This window comes from Colobus angolensis, unplaced genomic scaffold (genome assembly GCF_000951035.1).
Source record: "Colobus angolensis palliatus isolate OR3802 unplaced genomic scaffold, Cang.pa_1.0 Scaffold321, whole genome shotgun sequence".
In the NCBI taxonomy this organism is placed as follows: domain Eukaryota; kingdom Metazoa; phylum Chordata; class Mammalia; order Primates; family Cercopithecidae; genus Colobus; species Colobus angolensis.
In genome coordinates this window covers 331,038-348,490 of record NW_012116500.1, presented here as the reverse complement: position 1 = coordinate 348,490, position 17,453 = coordinate 331,038, and the positions used below count along the sequence as shown (strand labels likewise).

General features: G+C 43.0%; 1 protein-coding gene across 1 annotated transcript in view; it reads right to left on the bottom strand.

Moving 5' to 3' along the window:
* TAF3 (TAF3 RNA polymerase II, TATA box binding protein (TBP)-associated factor, 140kDa) overlaps positions 1–14,158 on the bottom strand; it is a 207,755-nt gene extending 193,597 nt beyond the window's left edge. The window contains exons 1-2 of the mRNA XM_011951629.1: positions 13,768–14,158; positions 7,918–8,160 (exon numbers count right to left, since the gene is read on the bottom strand). Of these exons, the coding sequence (XP_011807019.1) occupies positions 7,918–8,160; positions 13,768–13,933 (409 nt within the window). The 5' untranslated portion in view covers positions 13,934–14,158. The remainder of the gene's footprint in view (positions 1–7,917; positions 8,161–13,767) is intronic.
* Between the last annotated feature and the right edge of the window lie 3,295 nt (positions 14,159–17,453).

The following is a 17,453-nucleotide window of genomic DNA, read 5'->3' as shown; positions in this document are numbered from 1 at the left end:
AAATAAATAAGAAATGATAAATGCTTCAGGTGGTAAATATCCAAATTACTCTGATGTAATTATTACATATTGCATGCTTTTTATTAAAATATCTTATTTACTCCATATTTATACTTACTGTGTATCCATAAAAAGTAAAAAATATTATTATTCAGCCTTTAAAAAAAGAGGAAATTTTGTCATTTGTGACAATATAGATGGAATTCAAACAACTCTGCTAAGTGGAGTAAGCCAGGCACAGAAGGAGACATACCACATGTTCTCACTTATATGTGGATGAAAAGAACCAAATTCCAGGAAGCAGAGAGTAGAGTGGTGGTTACAGAGGCTGGGGCAGGGGATGTGGGGATGCGGAGATGAGAGGCAAAGGGTACAAAGCCTCAGTCAGATAGGAGGAATACTTTTTTTGATATATTGCACAGCATGGTGAAAAAGAAAAATAATAATGTATTACACATTTGAAAATCATTAAGACAGTAAGTTTTAAACGTTCTCCCCACAAAAAGCCACAGGCATTTCAGGTGACAGATTTGTTAACTAGCTTGACTTAATTATTCCATATTGTATTTATAAAACATAACATCGCTTTGCACCCCCCAAATATACATAAATATAACTTGAAATTTTATAATTAAAAAAAATTCAAATTAAAAAAAGAAAAGCAATACTACTTTCCAAGAAACCAGGGTTTCCTGGACAGATAACTTATACCAAGCATAGAACATGACTATACATGCTGAGTCGAGAACATTTTGATACACCAGAGTGGGAGGACGTCACCAAAGCCAATTTGGGTCGTGTCAAAAGCACTCAGAAGCAAGGGTGAAGAAGCTGCCACTGGCCAAAGATGCAACAATTGAAGCTACAATACAGGTAAAAAACTGTAATGAGGCCGGGCGCGGTAGCTCATGCCTGTAATCCCAGCACTTTTGGAGGCCGAGGCAGGAGGATCACGAGATCAGGAGATCAAGACCAGCCTGGCCAACAAGGTGAAACCTGGTCTCCACTAAAAATACAAAAATTAGCTGGGCGTGGTGGCGGGTGCCTGTAGTCCCAGCGACTCAGGAGGCTGAGGCAGGAGAATCGCTTGAACCCAGGAGGCAGAGGCTGCAGTGAGCACGTCGTGCCGCTGCACTCCAGCCTAGGTGACAGAGTGAGACTCTGTCTCCAAAAAAAAAAAAAAAAAAGTAATGAATGAAATCTGTCAAGTATGTTTAAATCTGTGAGTTCATAATGATAGAGTATTAAACGAAACTAGTCACTTTCTAAGGATGACAAGGAACCAATTTATTCTCATGAAAACTGGGTATACCATATGAAAAAAATCAAGCATTAACCCTGCCTTCCCGACATAAACTATGCCATTAAGTTCCTAAACAGCGGATGAAGAAAAGGATTTTCTTGTAAAGTTATTTCAACTAAAGAATGAACTAAAAACAAAGTGCTAGTATTATCATTACTTTGCAACCCCTAATGAATTAATGGATCCAGGCACTGAGCATCAGCACTGCTAACATCAACAAAAGTGAAAACTGGACATCATGAGCTGATATCTTGCCAAACCTAAATCTGGTCAAGCCTCGGGTTCTTGCTGCCAATTGTGAGAAACACATTGAGCTGCACTATGAATGCACACTGCGCAACATCCAACTGTGGGGCACTCTGCAGATCAAACAACCCAGATTTCTAACAAATAAACTCTAAGACAAAGAAAGGAATGGAAGGAGTTGCAAACTAAAAGGTAAATGACATGGCTGGGCAGGGTGGCTCATGCCTGTAATCCCAGCACTTTGGGAGGCCGAGGCTGGCAGATTACTTGAGGTCAGGAGTTCGAGACCAGCCTGGCCAACACTGTGAAATCTCATCTCTACCAAAAAATACAAAAATTAGCCAGCCACGGTGGCAGGCACCTGTAATCCCAGCTCCTCGGGAGGCTGGGGCAGGAGAATCGCTTGACCCTGGGAGGCGGAGGTTGCAGTGAGCCGAGATCGTGCCACTGCGCTCCAGCCTGGATGACAGAGCAAGACTCTGTCTCAAAAAAAAAAAAAAAAAAAAGACCTGCAAAGTGAAAAAGGGTGTGCATGTGTGAAGAACATTAATGTGTCTAGGGATACGCACTTGGCTGATAAAACCGTAAAGCTAAGAAGTAATTCCTATAAAGTCAGGACAGTGGTTGGTTATTTTTGGAGGAGGAAGGGCCGGGGTGGGGCTGGGCACATAGAAGGTATTCTGAGATGGCTGGTAAAGTTCTGTTTCTTGAACTGGGAGAAAAGGGTTAAATTTCCTTCAGATCAACCATTTAGATAGTAATTGGTGTTCACAGCAAGAGCTGCTTCAAGAAAAGGATGGCAGGAGCTTGAGAAAGAAATGGCAGGTATTGAAGTGGACACAGATTCTTGAGTGCAAGGAGTGCAGAAGGCCACACGGAAAGAAGCAGAGGAGCCCCATCTGCCGAACTAGGTCATTCTTGGGAAGGGGGAAGAAGGGAAGTGAAGAGACACTTTCATTTCATAACAAATTCACTTGGCAATATATTTTTTCAGCAAGTTTGTATTACTTTTGTTAATTTTTTCAAACATGTAAAATGTTTACTTTTTAAAGGGTTTCATCATAATAATAGAAATCTTAGTGGGGAAAGAGAGAAATCCCTATGCAGAAGAGCTCCTAACAACGTATGCAGATATTCCACCTTCACAGCGGGACGCATGACTCCCATTCCTTAAGTGCTGGCTACGAGGAGTGACTTCTTTCCAAAGAGCACAGTAGGGGAAGAGGGGATAGAAGAGAAACTTTACTGTGGAGAAACCAGATAAACATCATCCCAGCCACGTGATCACCATCAATATCAACAGTGATAAATTATGTTGACAGGATAGACTTGTGATATGATTAAAATGGCACTTAGCCTCTGTGGTCTTTCTCCCTAAGATCTCATAACCCCAGTCTAATCATGAGGAAAACATCAGAAAAATCCACTAGAGGGGCATTCTACAATATACCTAACCAATAATCCTCAAAACTCTCAAGGTCATCAAAACAAGAAAAGTCTAAAAAACTGTCACAGCCAAGAAAAGTCAAAGGAGACGTGACAACCAAACACAATATGATACCCTGGATGGGATCTGGAAACAGAAAAAGGACATCCAGTAAAAACTAAGGAAATGCCAATACAGTGGGGCGTCACTTAATAACATGTCAATATTGTCCATTAATTGTGATACACGTACCACAGTCACGTAAAAGGTTAATAACAGAAGAAACGGTTCAGATGTGAGTGAACTCTCCATACTAACTTCTCAATTTTTTCTGTAAATCAAAACTGTTCTAAAAAATAGTCTATTTTAAATTTTTAAAAAATAGAAACTCTAAAAGTGGCAACCTCACAGTATCTTTACCAAGTTTAAGCTGAGCTTGGTAAGTTTCCTGCAATAAGTCAGGGTACATGGTTTATATTCCTTTTTTTTTTTTTTTGAGATGGAGTCTCACTCTGTCACCCAGGCTGGAGTGCAGTGGCACGATCTCACCTCACTGCAACGTCTGCCTCCCGGATTCAAGTGATTCTCCCATTTCAGCCTCCCAAGTAGCTGGGACTTGGTGTGCACCACCACATCCAGCTAATTTTTATACTTTCAGTAGAGGTGGGGTTTCACCATGTTGGCCAGGCTGGTCTCGAACTCCTGACCTCAAGTGATCTGCCAACCTCGGCCTCCCAAAGTGCTGGAATTACAGGTGTGAGCCACTGTGCCCAGCCTATATTTCTCTCTTATGCAAATATTTTGAACCAATCAACATACCCACCCCCGAAGACCCTCATTGACCAGTGATCTAGAGACCACATTGTGAGAACCAACAATGACTTTGGCATAGTACGCTGTACTATTTTCAGACATTCCTCAGCACAATAAAATAGGAAGCAAAAAAATATGGTATTGGTGTGAATCTGAAAATATGTATGGCAAGCTGGGGAGAGAATGTTCTTGGATAAAACACACTGGGTACCAGCCATCAGAACTGTAACAGTCCAAGCAAAAATATGCATGTATCAAATATTTTCAAAGAGGTCTCACTTCTAAACATATAATCAGATACAGCAGGCAATAACTCCTTCCACATCATCTCCTCCTCTGTCATCTTCACACTGCAGATAATCACAGAGCTCCTCAGTCAAGTATCTATCCAGCCCAGCTAGTAAGTCTGTTCCCTCAGCTCCTCAGCACGTGATGGTAACACTACTTTACATTTATTCTTCTCTTTTTTTTCAGAGACAGGGTCCTGCTGTGTTGCCCAGGCTGAAGTGCAATGGGCATTCACAGGCTCAATCACAGCACACTATAGCCTCAAACTCCTGGGCTCAAGCGATCCTCCTGCCTCGGCCTTCCAAGTAGCTAGGACTATGGGTGTGCCACTGAACACGGCTTGACACTGATTCCCCTTACAGTGTCACTTCACTAATGTATATTGTATTTCAATGCAAAAGTAAATTCTTTGTGAGCAAGAAAAGAAAAAAGGGAAGAGAACTAACATTCGCGGTCATGTGTTTTATTTTTTTCGAGACAGTTCTCGCTGTCACTCAGGCTGGAGTGCTGTGGTGTGATCGTGGCTCACTGCAGCCTTGACCCCTGGGCTCAAGAGATCCTCCCACCTCAGACTCCCGATAGCTGGGACTACAAGTGTGCACCACCATGCCCAGCTAAGATTTTTATTTTCAGCAGAGATGAGGGTCTCATGACATTGCCCAGGCTGGTATCAAACGCCTGGGCTCAAGCTTCAGCCTCCCAAAGTGCATAAGCCATCACACCTGGCCCACTGTTACATATTTTATATGTTAAACACTGTCCAATTGTATACAAATGTGTTAAAAAAAAAAAATCACTTGATTCCCCATTTCCCCAATGTGGTAGGTGTTATTACACTGATTTTACAGATGACGAATATAAAGTTCAGAAAGGTAAAGTGACTTGGGAAGACTAGAAACTCAGTGACTCACTGAGTCATGTCTCAGTGACGCTGTGAGGTCCATGCTGTGCCTCTCACAGCCTGCTGCCCCTTCAGGCCTTCTATGCGTACACACTTGCCAGCTCCAGGTGCCGTGCAGGCAGACATTCACAGGCTTTTTTTGACACGAACCAAGTTGAGTGGCTGATAAGAGGGAACCCCATGGCAGGACCTTGCTAATAGTATTTTAAGACTGAAGTCTAGCCTGTCTGTGGCCCTTAAGGAAGTAAAAGGAAAACAAAGAGCGTGGTGAACAGTACCATTATCAAAGGGGTTCACCGCTATACCTCACTTTGCACCACTAATCAGAATACCAGGAACTTTCTAACATGTTGTACCCAGGAAAAAAAAATATTTCCGATTCTAAATGATAAGAAATAGTCTTGTATGGTTATATTTTTAAATGGCAACCAAAGAATTGCATTTCACATCCTTTTCTTACGAAGAGGACAAGGTTTTGACAAGTATCTACTGTACTGCCTACCACTCCCTGCATCCTTATAAACCATATGCATGTTACAAACCAGCAATATTTTTCCTTCTTAATCCACATGTATTAGATAAAAAATGAAAAGCAGTGTTCTCAAGATTTATGTTATTTTCCTTTTAAAATGTTTATAATTTATATTGTTTGCATAAAACTAAATAAGATTCTTCTTCTGCTTCAAAGAATCCAGAAAAGACACCCAAAAATTTACGGTAATATAGTAATTTCAGCCAGAAGTCAGTATCAAAACAAAACAAAACAAAAAACACACTAAATTGTTTTTCATACTTCACTACCTAATCTAAATCTGCTATCTTAGTTACATTTCCTTGCTGGTATTTAAATATGTTAACCATAACACTTTAAGAGAATTTTATTATGGAATATTTGCATGCTATAAAAATAAGACAAAAAGGACCAAGCAGTTAAGTGTAGATTATGATCAAAGTCCTAGCTTTGGTTCTGGGCTGTCAGTGTGTTAGTATCATTCAGTAGAACTAAGATCCAGAGCGCCTAAATGATGAGCCACCAATGCACAACAAGTCTCTACCACTTAGGTCCAGTATCCGTCCAGTTTTTCAGATGAGGCAACCCTGACACACAGACTGTAAAACAACTTATGCCAAATGTAAACATAGTTACTGAGACAAGTAGGTAACGCTTCAAAATGCTATTAAAGTAGAACCGATTATAAGAAATGAATTGCAAGAAACTGGAACCCTTGGGCACCACTGATAGGAAGGAGAGGATGGTGCAGCCACTGTGGAAAACAGTGTGGTGCTTCCTCAAAAATTAAGTAGACAATTACTATATGATCCAGCAATTCTACTTCGGGGTACAGACCCCAAAAAAACTTGAAAGCAAGAACTGGAACAGATATTTGCACACCAATGTTCATAGCAGCATTAATCACAAGAGCCAAAAGGTTGAAACAACCCAAATGCCCATCAGTGAGTGAATGGATAAACAAATGTGGAACGTGTATATAATGTATTATTCTGCCTTAAAAACACACACACACAGGCCGGGCGCGGTGGCTCAAGCCTGTAATCCCAGCACTTTGGGAGGCCGAGACGGGCGGATCACAAGGTCAGGAGATCGAGACCATCCTGGCTAACACGGTGAAACCTCGTCTCTACTAAAAATACAAAAACTAGCCAGGCGAGGTGGCGGTCACCTGTAGTCCCAGCTACTCGGGAGGCTGAGGCAGGAGAAAGGCGTAAATCCGGGAGGCGGAGCTTGCAGTGAGCTGAGATCCGGCCACTGCACTCCAGCCCGGGTGACAAAGCAAGACTCCACCTCAAAAAAAACAACGAAATCCTGACACAGGCTACAACATGAATGAACCCTGAAGACATCATACTAAGGGAAATAAGACAGTCATAAAAAGACAAATACTATACAATCCCACTTATAAAAGGTACCTAGAATAGACAAATTCATAGACACACAAAAAAAGGAATGGTTGGCAGGGGCTGGAAGTGGTGGAGAATGGGGAGATACGTTTAATGGGAACAGTGTTTCAATTTGGGAGGGTAAAAAAGTTCTGGAGAAGGAGGGGGATGATGGTTGAATAACAATGTATACTTAATGCCACAGAACTGTACACCTACAAATGGTGACAATGGTCCATTTATGTGACGTATATTTTACAATAGAAAATCTAAGTAAAAGTAATTGCTGGCATCATCTGCATTGTCCTGAAGTATACAGGTTTTAGAATTTGTTACAAAATGAAAGAACTTAATTGCAACTTTTCCAAGTCTTTTAAGAAAAAATACTGTGCACTTGTATTAGAGACCACAAATTACTTAAATATCTCTTCAGAATCTTAGTGAACTTAATGATCAACATCTAAAATTATACAGGAAAAAAGGGAACTCTGCAATGGGACTGACCACTGTATCTGATTAGCTATCATTTTATAATCAAAAGTTCTATTATGATCAAACAATAAACATTTCTACTCATCATAAAAATCAGAAGTAAGTCTACACAGTATCAGTGAATACTCACGATTCACTCACTGTTTCCAGTATAAAGCTATGGCATTCAACTCATGGCCTGAATAGTAAGCGAGGAGGAAAGAGCTATCCCAATTTTTCTTTTTGTTTCAAAGGTTTTCTAGTTTACTTAATACCCCATTCTCATATAATAGGGCTGTTGAAAGGCTTCTCTTTGGCTTCACCGTTTTCCTCTACTTGAACTTTACAAAGGAGATAAATGCTTCAGACATAACCTTGATTACACCATGGCTTGGCCTGGTAATGTCGGTTGCAAGTTTGTTGGTTTAAGGGTTAGAATAATTTGTAAATAACAGTACATGTTTCTATTGTGTTTCCAGAATTTATGAAGTTGACATAGCATGGAAAGCTAAGAGGATCAAAAATCCATTAAAATAGTCCCTAACAAATGAAGAAGAAACACTCACAAACCTTCTTGAGAAGACACAATGGGTGGCAGGTAATCAGGAATGTATTCTTTTCTTTCCTCTGCATCTTTACTTCCAGGTTGAGGAAACTGAAGCACATTGTTCTTACTAACAGGAAATGATGGAATTTGGTGTGGGAAGGTGACAGGTTCAATGTTGTGAATATAGTCTTCTAGTTCATGTAGACTAACCCCCATCAGCTGGAAAGCTTCACCAACATCATCCAAAATTGGGTCTGTTCGGCCATCTGAAACAAAGTCAAAAGCAAATCAAATTATTTGAAGAAATCCCATGAATATATTTTTAAATATTAAAAAAGGTAGTAAGTAAATATGCAGCTCAGAATCAAACATTTTAACCTAGTTATTGGAAAGAATTTAATATTTTAAATAGAATATCACAGAATCATGTTTAAGCTGATTATTAAGGTCAAGCTTAAATATGATCAGACAACTAGCCAGAACACCACAGAAAAATCACACTCATGATCAGCTTATATATTATAGAACAAATTTCAAAGTAGTTTACAGATGATCAAAAGCATCTGGAACAGTGCCTGACACACAGAAAATGCCCCAAAAATAATAATAATAAAGTAGTGTTTTGTATTTTTTTTTTGAGATGGCATCTTGGCTGGGCGCGGTGGCTCACGCCTGTAATCCCAGCACTGAGAGGCTGAGGCGGGCAGATCACAAGGTCAGGAGTTCGAGACCAGCCTGACCAACATGGTGAAACTGTCTCTACTAAAAATAAAAAAATTAGCCGGGCATGGTGGTGCATGCCTGTAATCCCAGCTACTCAGGGGGCTGAGGCAGGAGAACTGCTTGAACCTGGGAGGCGGAGGTTGCAGTGAGCTGAGATCACGCAACTACACTCTAGCCTGGGCAACAGAGCAAGATTCCATTTCAGGAAAAAAAAAAAAAAAAAGAGATGGCATCTTGTTTGTTGCCCAGGCTGGAGTACAGTACCATGATCATAGCTCCTTGCTGCCTCAAACTCCTAGGCTCAAGCAATCTTCCCCTCTCAGTCTCCTGAGTAGCTGGAACTATAAGCACATGCCACCATGCCTGGCTAATTATTATTATTATTTGTTTTTTGTAGAGATGAGTTCTTGCTATGTTGCTCAGGCTGGTTTTGAACTCCTGGCCTCAAGCAATCCTCCTGCTTCTGCCTTGCAAAGTGGTGGGATAACAGGAATGAGCCAATGTGCCTGGCCTTCTTTTTTTATAATCATCAAATAAGTAGTGTGCTGTGCTGACAAAGTCAATGTTTGTTAAATTTCCTCTGTTGTTCCTGATGCATCTGCGGAATCTTAAACAGTGGCTGTAACATAGCTGGCACTCAATAAATACCTACTGAATGAGTTATACCATTAAATGAATTTTTAAAATCTAAGAATATTTACAAAGAAGGCTCAGATCATGAAAGTTTGGTTTTTGTTTGTTTTTTGAGACAGGGTCTCACTCTGCTGCCCAGGCTGGAGTGCAGTAGGGCCATGATGGCTCACTATAACCTTAATTTCCCAGGTTCAAGCCGTCCTCCCACCTTAGCCTTCCGAGTAGCTGGGACTACCAGTGCACCACCACCATGCCTAGCCATAAAAGTAATGTACCTATAAATTTTCAAACGTAATTAGAAAACACCACATAAAACAGAGATAAAAAGATAAAAAGTTAGATATAGTGAGTTTTTTTCTTTACAAAAGCAAGTTTTTCTTATGCCTATCCTTAGCAGACCTTAAGGTCTCTACATCTTTAAAAATGTCTATGAAAATTCCAGTTTCCGATTTTCAACAGCCTAAAGGATTTAACTGAAATCCTGACTTTTTAACTGAAATCCTGAAATTTGATCACTTCAAACTCAGTATGTCTGAAATTAAATCACACTGTAAAATGAAAAAGAATCCAAATCTTGCTAGAATTGGACGCATGTGTGGTAATGCATACAGAAACGTCTAGAAGGATATTTAGCCAATGGTTAACAGTTCAAGGGGATGGAAGCTGCAGTAGAGGGGAGGGCTGTGGTGGAACCAGGAGACTGACTTTTAACTCTACATACTTCTGCAGTCTTTGATTTTTTTTCTATAAGCATGGGTTACTTCTAATGTATACTTCTAATGATGTATAAAAAAGAGAAAACAAAACGAATACTCTTATTCTTACTGAACGTAAACAGGCATTTCAACTCTTCTATTCCTATTAAAGCTATTATTACTTTCTCAGTCTAAAAAATATAATCATCTTAAATTCCTCCATATGCTTTGCAACCTCAAACCAAAACCTGGTACTGTTTCTAACCCTGTCCCCCTCTCCCTCCCCGGCCACCTTTTTTTTTTTTAACCATGATTTCTGATTTTTTTCCTTTCTCTCTATTCTTACTGTCCCTGTCTCAGTATAGTCTTAAGTTCTGCCCACTTCAATGTCTTGTGCACATCACTGTCAGTACAATTTTCTTAAAATACCACTTTAATCATACTGTCCCCCTACTTAGAAGTATGCAATGTTTTCTACTACATGTTTTAATTCTTTTGTCTAGCTTTTAAGTCCCTCTATAACCTGATTTCACTGTGTTGAACATTTTCCTCAGACACCCTTGGAATGAACTAGCTGCATAGGGAGCTAAACACCTTACTGGTACTTTCATTATGCTTAATCTCACCTGGACAGCTTAGTTTATGTGATTCTCTAACCTGGAATACTCTATACCTTTATACAACCATACTTCATAGCTCAATTCAAATCTTATCTTTTCTGTGAAGTAATCCTACCCCAGAATCCATAGCCTACAACCATCTCTCCTCTTACTCCTTTTACATTTACTCCCTGTACCATACAAAAAATATTATAGTACTAGTGTTGAAGAGTTAGTCTGAAAGATTTAGCACCTGCTTTCAGCGCATGCCAACATATTTAATATATAATGTGACACAGACAGAGACATCTGCCCTTGAATGCTTGGAGAAATTGTTACCCTAAGGCAATTCTGAAGTTCATTATTTGTTCATTATTTGAATTAATGGTAACTTCTAATACTTGCTTTAACTTGAGAACATTTATTTTAGAAGAAACAAACACCACCAGTTTGTTTTTGCTGACATTCTGGCAATCTTGAACACACCTTATGGGCAGGGATTATATCTTAGTAATTTTATGTCTCCAATGCCTAGTACAGGGATTGGTTCATAAGTGGTGCTCAGTAAGTGTTTGTTAAAACAACAGAAAGGATTTAAAGGAGTGGAATACAAGATTCTATAGTGGTAACTTGGAGTTACAGAATTCGATTTTAGAATAACACTGGTATAGAAAAAAGAATCTAAATGTATCTAATAAGTATACCAAAATTAGCATTAAAAAAAAGTCACCAAATCACGATGGGAAATAATGAACCTGACAATCTCATCCTCACTGAAACCAAGAAACTGGCTACGGAAATTAGGTAATTAGGAAGAAGGTTTACACTGAAGAGCTGCAATGACCCCTGGGTGACTTTGGAATACCTAGTCACATGGAGTGCCAGCTCCCTTCTGTTTTGTATAAAAGGCAGGAAAGGTAACTAGTATTCAGGAGACATTTTGAATAGCTAAAGATACATGGTAGCAAACATAATCTGGACTATGCCTAGCCTAGCCTATCCTATCCTATTAGTAACAGTATACTCAAGGACCACTGCAGAGCAGGCCAGAGGAAAAAGAAACAAAAGCCAGAAGAGTAGTCAGCTGGTGATGCACTTTCAAGATAAAAACACATGCATATTACTTTGTGGTTCCACATTCAGACGTATCAGTGAGCTGGGCATGGTGGCTCACGCCTGTAATCCCAGCACTTTGAAACGCTGAGGCAGGAGGATCACCTGAGCCCAGGAGTTTGACACCAGACTGAGCAATACAACTAGACCACATCTCTACAAAACAATTAAAAAATTAGCATATTACTTTGTGGTTCCACATTCAGACGTATCAGTGAGCTGGGCATGGTGGCTCACGCCTGTAATCCCAGCACTTTGAAACGCTGAGGCAGGAGGATCACCTGAGCCCAGGAGTTTGACACCAGACTGAGCAATACAACTAGATTAAAAAATTAGCTAGGCATGGTGGCGTATCCCTGTAGTCCCAGCTACTCGGAAGGCTGAGGCAGGAGGATCACTTGAGCCCTGAAGTTCGAGGCTATAGAGAGCTAAGATCGCACCACTGCACTCCACACTGGGCAACAGAGTGAGACCCTGTCTCAAAAGAAGAAGAAGAATAGAAGTATCAGTGAAATTAAGCATTCAAAACATACACATTTTTGGAACTCAATATGCAAAGTCAGTAAGTGGCTTTTAGGGTAGTGGTTTATCAGTTCATTCATTTATTCAACAAATATTTCTCAGGTGCCTATTACATAATGGCCCTATAGGTTACAGAATACAAATATAATCAATTTTTCTCCTGGAGAGGGGAAAGAGGCATACACAGGTGATTACAAAACAAGATGACAAATAATATAAAAGAAATATGCACAGAATTATGAAAGCAGACAACATGAGTTCCCTAGAGCAAGTGATAAGTGCATCTCAAAATAAAAGTAGTACTACCAGTGGGCCAGGGGCAAAGGACACTCTAGGTAAGACATAGCATGTATGTAAGAATGGATAGCTTAAAACATTTTGGAAAAGGCAGGTAGCTCAGCGTGGTCGCAGATTAGGTAGGCTGGCAAAAGATAAGCAAAATGCTAGCTCACAAAGGGAACTGTGTACTGCTAAGAGTTTAGATTTTTAGCCTGTAACCAACGAAGTACAGTTAAAATATTTTTAAGAATAATGACAGGATCAGATTTGTGTTATGAACAGATTAGTTTGGCAGCCCTGTGGAAGAGGGAACAAAACTTGGGGCCTGAGAAATACAGCGTGTCTGTGAGTCTCAATTTTTCAGTAGGAACCACTTTAACAAAACAAAATATCCTATGAGATACTTCATTCAGTTCTCCAGCTTATCACCTTAAACATCATGACTTGAAACTAAAATGAGTGGTAGTTTCCTCTCCTCAACAAACACACATGCAATGCTTCACATGAACAAGATAATGTGGAGCTTCTATTAAAATATTCCATTCCTTCCATTAAATTATTAAATACCACTAGCTATAGATATTACCAGACATTCAGTTAAAACCCATAAGTACTGTAGCCCAGATTACCTGGAGAATCTTGTCAACTGCCCACGGTCCCTCTATCCTACTTCGATAACAACTGACATCTCACTGGTAACCGAAACGTAAGTGAGAGTACATCTCATCAGCGAAACTGACAAAGTCAGCCTTGGTAAAACAGTAAATGGAGATGTCGTCCACGAAACGAACAGATACAGAAAGACGAGGCAATGTCCCTAACGGAGCAGAGCTGTCAACGAGTCTATGTAGTTAGGAGCTCAGGAATGGCCAGTCTTGTAAGAAACGGCCGGTAGACGGAGCGCCTGTGACAACTAGTTGTAGTAGTTTGCGGGCAAGGGAGAAAAAGGACCGAGGTAAAAGAGGGTGTAGGGCACGCTGGGGGTGGATCTACCCGCAGCAAACAGGAGACAATGAGAGAGATCCAGGCACATTTCAGGGCGGAGGAGCGGTAGGAGGGTGTGGAGCTGGGAGCGAAGACCCGGCTCCCGGGCTGGTGGCGGGAAGTTAGCGGATAAGAAAGAGGCACCCGAAGGATGACTAGAGTTTGCAGGGGCAGTGGAAGCCCAGGGACGTGGGAGGCCGAGGAGACAGCAGATCTCGAGGCAGGGTGCGGGATGCACACCCCGGGGACGCGGAGGGACAGGGAGAGCGGAGGTGTCACCCTTGACTTGCCGGGGCAGCCCTCCCGCACCCAGCCCGGTACTCACAGAGCTCAGAGTACCGATGGCAGCCCCGGCCCAGTTGCTGCAGATAGCGCTGCAGCACGTCCGTGAGGAGGTGGCAGGCGCTGAGCTGCACCGAGTCCCAGCCCAGCGCCTGGCAGATCTGCGCCACCGAGACCCTCAACAACGACCTGGAGTAACTCTCGCACATCCCGCTGCGTGGACGCCACCGCAGCCCTTGCTGCCACTGCTCTCCAGCCCCGCCGCCAGACCTTAGCAGGGCCCCCGATTCATCCTCTAGGGCTTCTGCGGCGGGGAAATGGTCCCCCGGACCCACGGCGACCACCTCAAAGCCCCAGCAGCACGGAACGCGCCAGCCTGAGAGCCGCCATTTTGGACTCGCTCCGCCTCCCGCTGGACGGCCGCCGGGGCGAGGCAGCATGAGCCGAATGCTGAGCGCGTCGATGAGAAAGCCCCGCCCCTTGGGAACGGAGCGAAGCCTCGGGATCGCCTCTGAGGCCTGGAAGCCGGCCGGAAGCGGGCGTGCGGCGCGCAGGTGGAGGAGGCGCCCGGGCAGGCAAGTGCTGGGGCGCTCAGCTCGGGGAGAGCGGGGACGAAAACGCCAGTGTTGTAGAGGCAAACGAGGGATCTGGGATACGACATTGACAGGTTAGAGAGTTTGCATTAATAACGTTAGTCATATTAGAGGGTTATGTGCTAGAGAGAAGCTCCGGGCGTGGGAACTTAGGGTGCTCGCGGAACGCAGACCAGCGCTGGTCTTGCCTATGCTAAAAATCTGTGTATTGAGCTGCTTGCCACTGTAAAGATTAAATAAAGTCCAAGCTGTTCCGTATGCCCTTCAAAGCCCTTCGCGATAGGGCGGGGACTAGGAGGAGGCCTCTGTGCCAAATTAATGGGGGCCCCAAAAAACTCAAGTCATCAAGATCGAGAAAACATCCAAATCCATGCCATAAACTCCTGACTCACTCATGTCATTCTAATCTCAGCCCTGGTTCCAATAAAACTTTTTTTTCTTTTCTTTTCTTACAAACCAGGTGAGCTGCCTGTGGGCTGTACTGTGCGATTTGCGCATCGCGGCTGTGACCTGTGGGGGGTTGGGGACCTCAGCTGCCTACAGAGGCCAAACCGGAGCCTTAAACCGGTGTCGCAGGCCGAGTGTCCTGGGAACGGTTGCCTACCCCAGAGCCTTCTTCCAGCTCCAGCCAAGTATTGCCAGAAATCGGGATTTAGGGATAAATATCTTGATTTTTAAATAGAAAATTGGGAACACATCTCAAAAGCCAAACTCATCCCACGGTTAGTCTAGATTCAGCCTGCAGGTCGCCCAATTGCAGTGGCTGAACTATGCGGTTTCTTAAATATGCCCTTCTGTACCTATCACAGTTATTTAGTATAAGAGTTTATGTGCTCCTTCAATAAATTCCGAGTTTATGAGTGGCTCTATATTCCTCCTACAGGGACTATTCCAGAACTTTGAACATGATATTCACATTTTTGAAAGTCTGGAAAACTCAGTAATAGAACTGAAATTAGGTTCTTCAGCTAAATGATGATCTGCAGAGAAGCAAGGTACTAGAGGGCAAGGTGCCTGTATTTACTCCGTGGACACTCTGTCCCCAAGTTATCAGGAACATTGTGTTGCTAAATTTATGAGACATTTTTCAGTCCTAGCCTTACTTGATTATCTTGTAGCTATTTGATAATGTTGAATGCTTCTGTAACATTGAAACTCTCTTGGCCTTGGATTTCACAAGTCTGCTCGGCTACCATCAGCACCCTGGGTGTTTGTTCCTCTTCATTTGCCTTTTGTGTATAGGGGAGGGGGTTTTATTTCGGAACATTTCAAACCTACAGAAAAAGTTGAAACAAAATCATAGACTCAGGTATACACTTCATCTAGATTCACCAATTGTTAACATTTTGCCAATTTACTCTATCTTTTGTATTTATATGTGCACACAGGTATTTTTTTCCAGCAGTTTGAAAATAAGCTGCAAACTTCATGACACTTAACCCCACCACACCTCAACATGTGTCACCCCAAAACAAGAACATTCCCCCACATAACTATATACAAGATCACATGTCACAGGCTTTGTTCCTCAGGAAGTCAACTCTGAAATAGAGATGAGCCTGCAGAAAGTTCATTGAGGAATCCTCCTGGGACTTGGGGGAAGGAATGAAAGCCAGGGTGCAGTGAATGCCTTGGCAAGGAAAGCCTCAGCCAAGCCAATGCCATAGGGTGCACAAGCTAGAGTGGCCCTTCAGAGCTTCCCTGAATCCAAACAAGAAGGCTGGACTTTGGCCGGGTGCAGTGGCTCACGCCTGTAACTCCGGCAGTTTGGGAGGCCGAGGCAGGCAAATCACGAGGTCAGGAGATCGAGACCATCCTGGCTAACACGGTGAAACCCCCGTCCCCACTAAAAATACAAAAAATTAGCTGGGCATGGTGGTGGGCACCCGTAGTCCCAGCTACTTGGGAGGCTGAGGCAGGAGAATGTTGTGAACCTGGGAGGCGGAGCTTGCAGTGAGCCGAGATCCCACCACTGCACTCCAGCCTGGGCGACAGAGCGAGACTCCCTCTCAAAAACAAAAAAAAAAAAAGAAGGCTGGACCTTTATATTCCCATACGAACAGGTCACTGCATGAGGGCTGCCTGGGAAAGGGTGTGTGCTCTCAGGCAAAGGAACTCTCTGCAGCTCAGTCCATTCAATTCCAAGGACAGCTGAAGTCCTTCAGTCCTGAGGGGCTCTGAGCAGTGCATTAGAGCATTCATCACACTTTATCTCTTTTTTTTTTGAGACGGAGTCTCCCGGGTTCACTGCATTCTCCTGTCTCAGCCTCCTGAGTAGCTGGGACTACAGGCGCCTGCCACTACGGCCGGCTAATGTTTTGTATTTTTTTTTTTTAGTAGAGACAGGGTTTCACCATGTTAGCCAGGATGGTCTCGATCTCCTGACCTCGTGATCCACTCCCCTCGGCCTCCCAAAGTACTGGGATTACAGGCGTGAGCCACCGCACCCGGCCCACAGTTCATCTCTTTTACCCTCAGAGACACGTCTTGGTTTGAGGAACATCTCCTCCAGGATTCTGGAGGGGGCCCTTTCCCTGGGGAAAACATTAAAGAGGAAGGTCAGGAGACAAATTAGAGCCCCGACTGCAGCCAGGCCTCAGCTGATACTCAGTATTCTCCTCCTCAGGCCTACACATCTCTCACTTCTGGTCTCAGTAGCTTGCTTGGTGGCATGATGCAGACCCTCGTGTGCAGGTCTGAGCCCCTGGTTTCCAGGCCCTTGTCATACTGTGGCTGCTGAACTCGTCCTTGTACCATCAAAATTGGGGAAGAGAATACCCACAATTGGGCAAGAGGCACCCAAACGGACCATCTGGAAACCAAACACTCCACCTTGCCTCCCACTCTGTAATAGGAGCCCATCCCCCTCCCAAAGATGACTCCTCTCTTAGCTGCAGTCTCAGTGGAAGAGCCCACTGAGCTCAGTGGGCAGCAACTGTAGCTAATGTTTCAGTGGGACTCCTGCTAGGTCCTCTGGTGAAAGCATTCCCCCTTTTGGAAATGGGATCTGTAAACCTGGAGGACCCAGAGTGGCAGGACAGGAAGAACAATCTCCCAGGTGGGTCCCTGGGAGTGATGTAGGTGGAGAAACCCCAGTCTCTACCCTGTGTCATCTACTTATTGGAAACCCAGCATC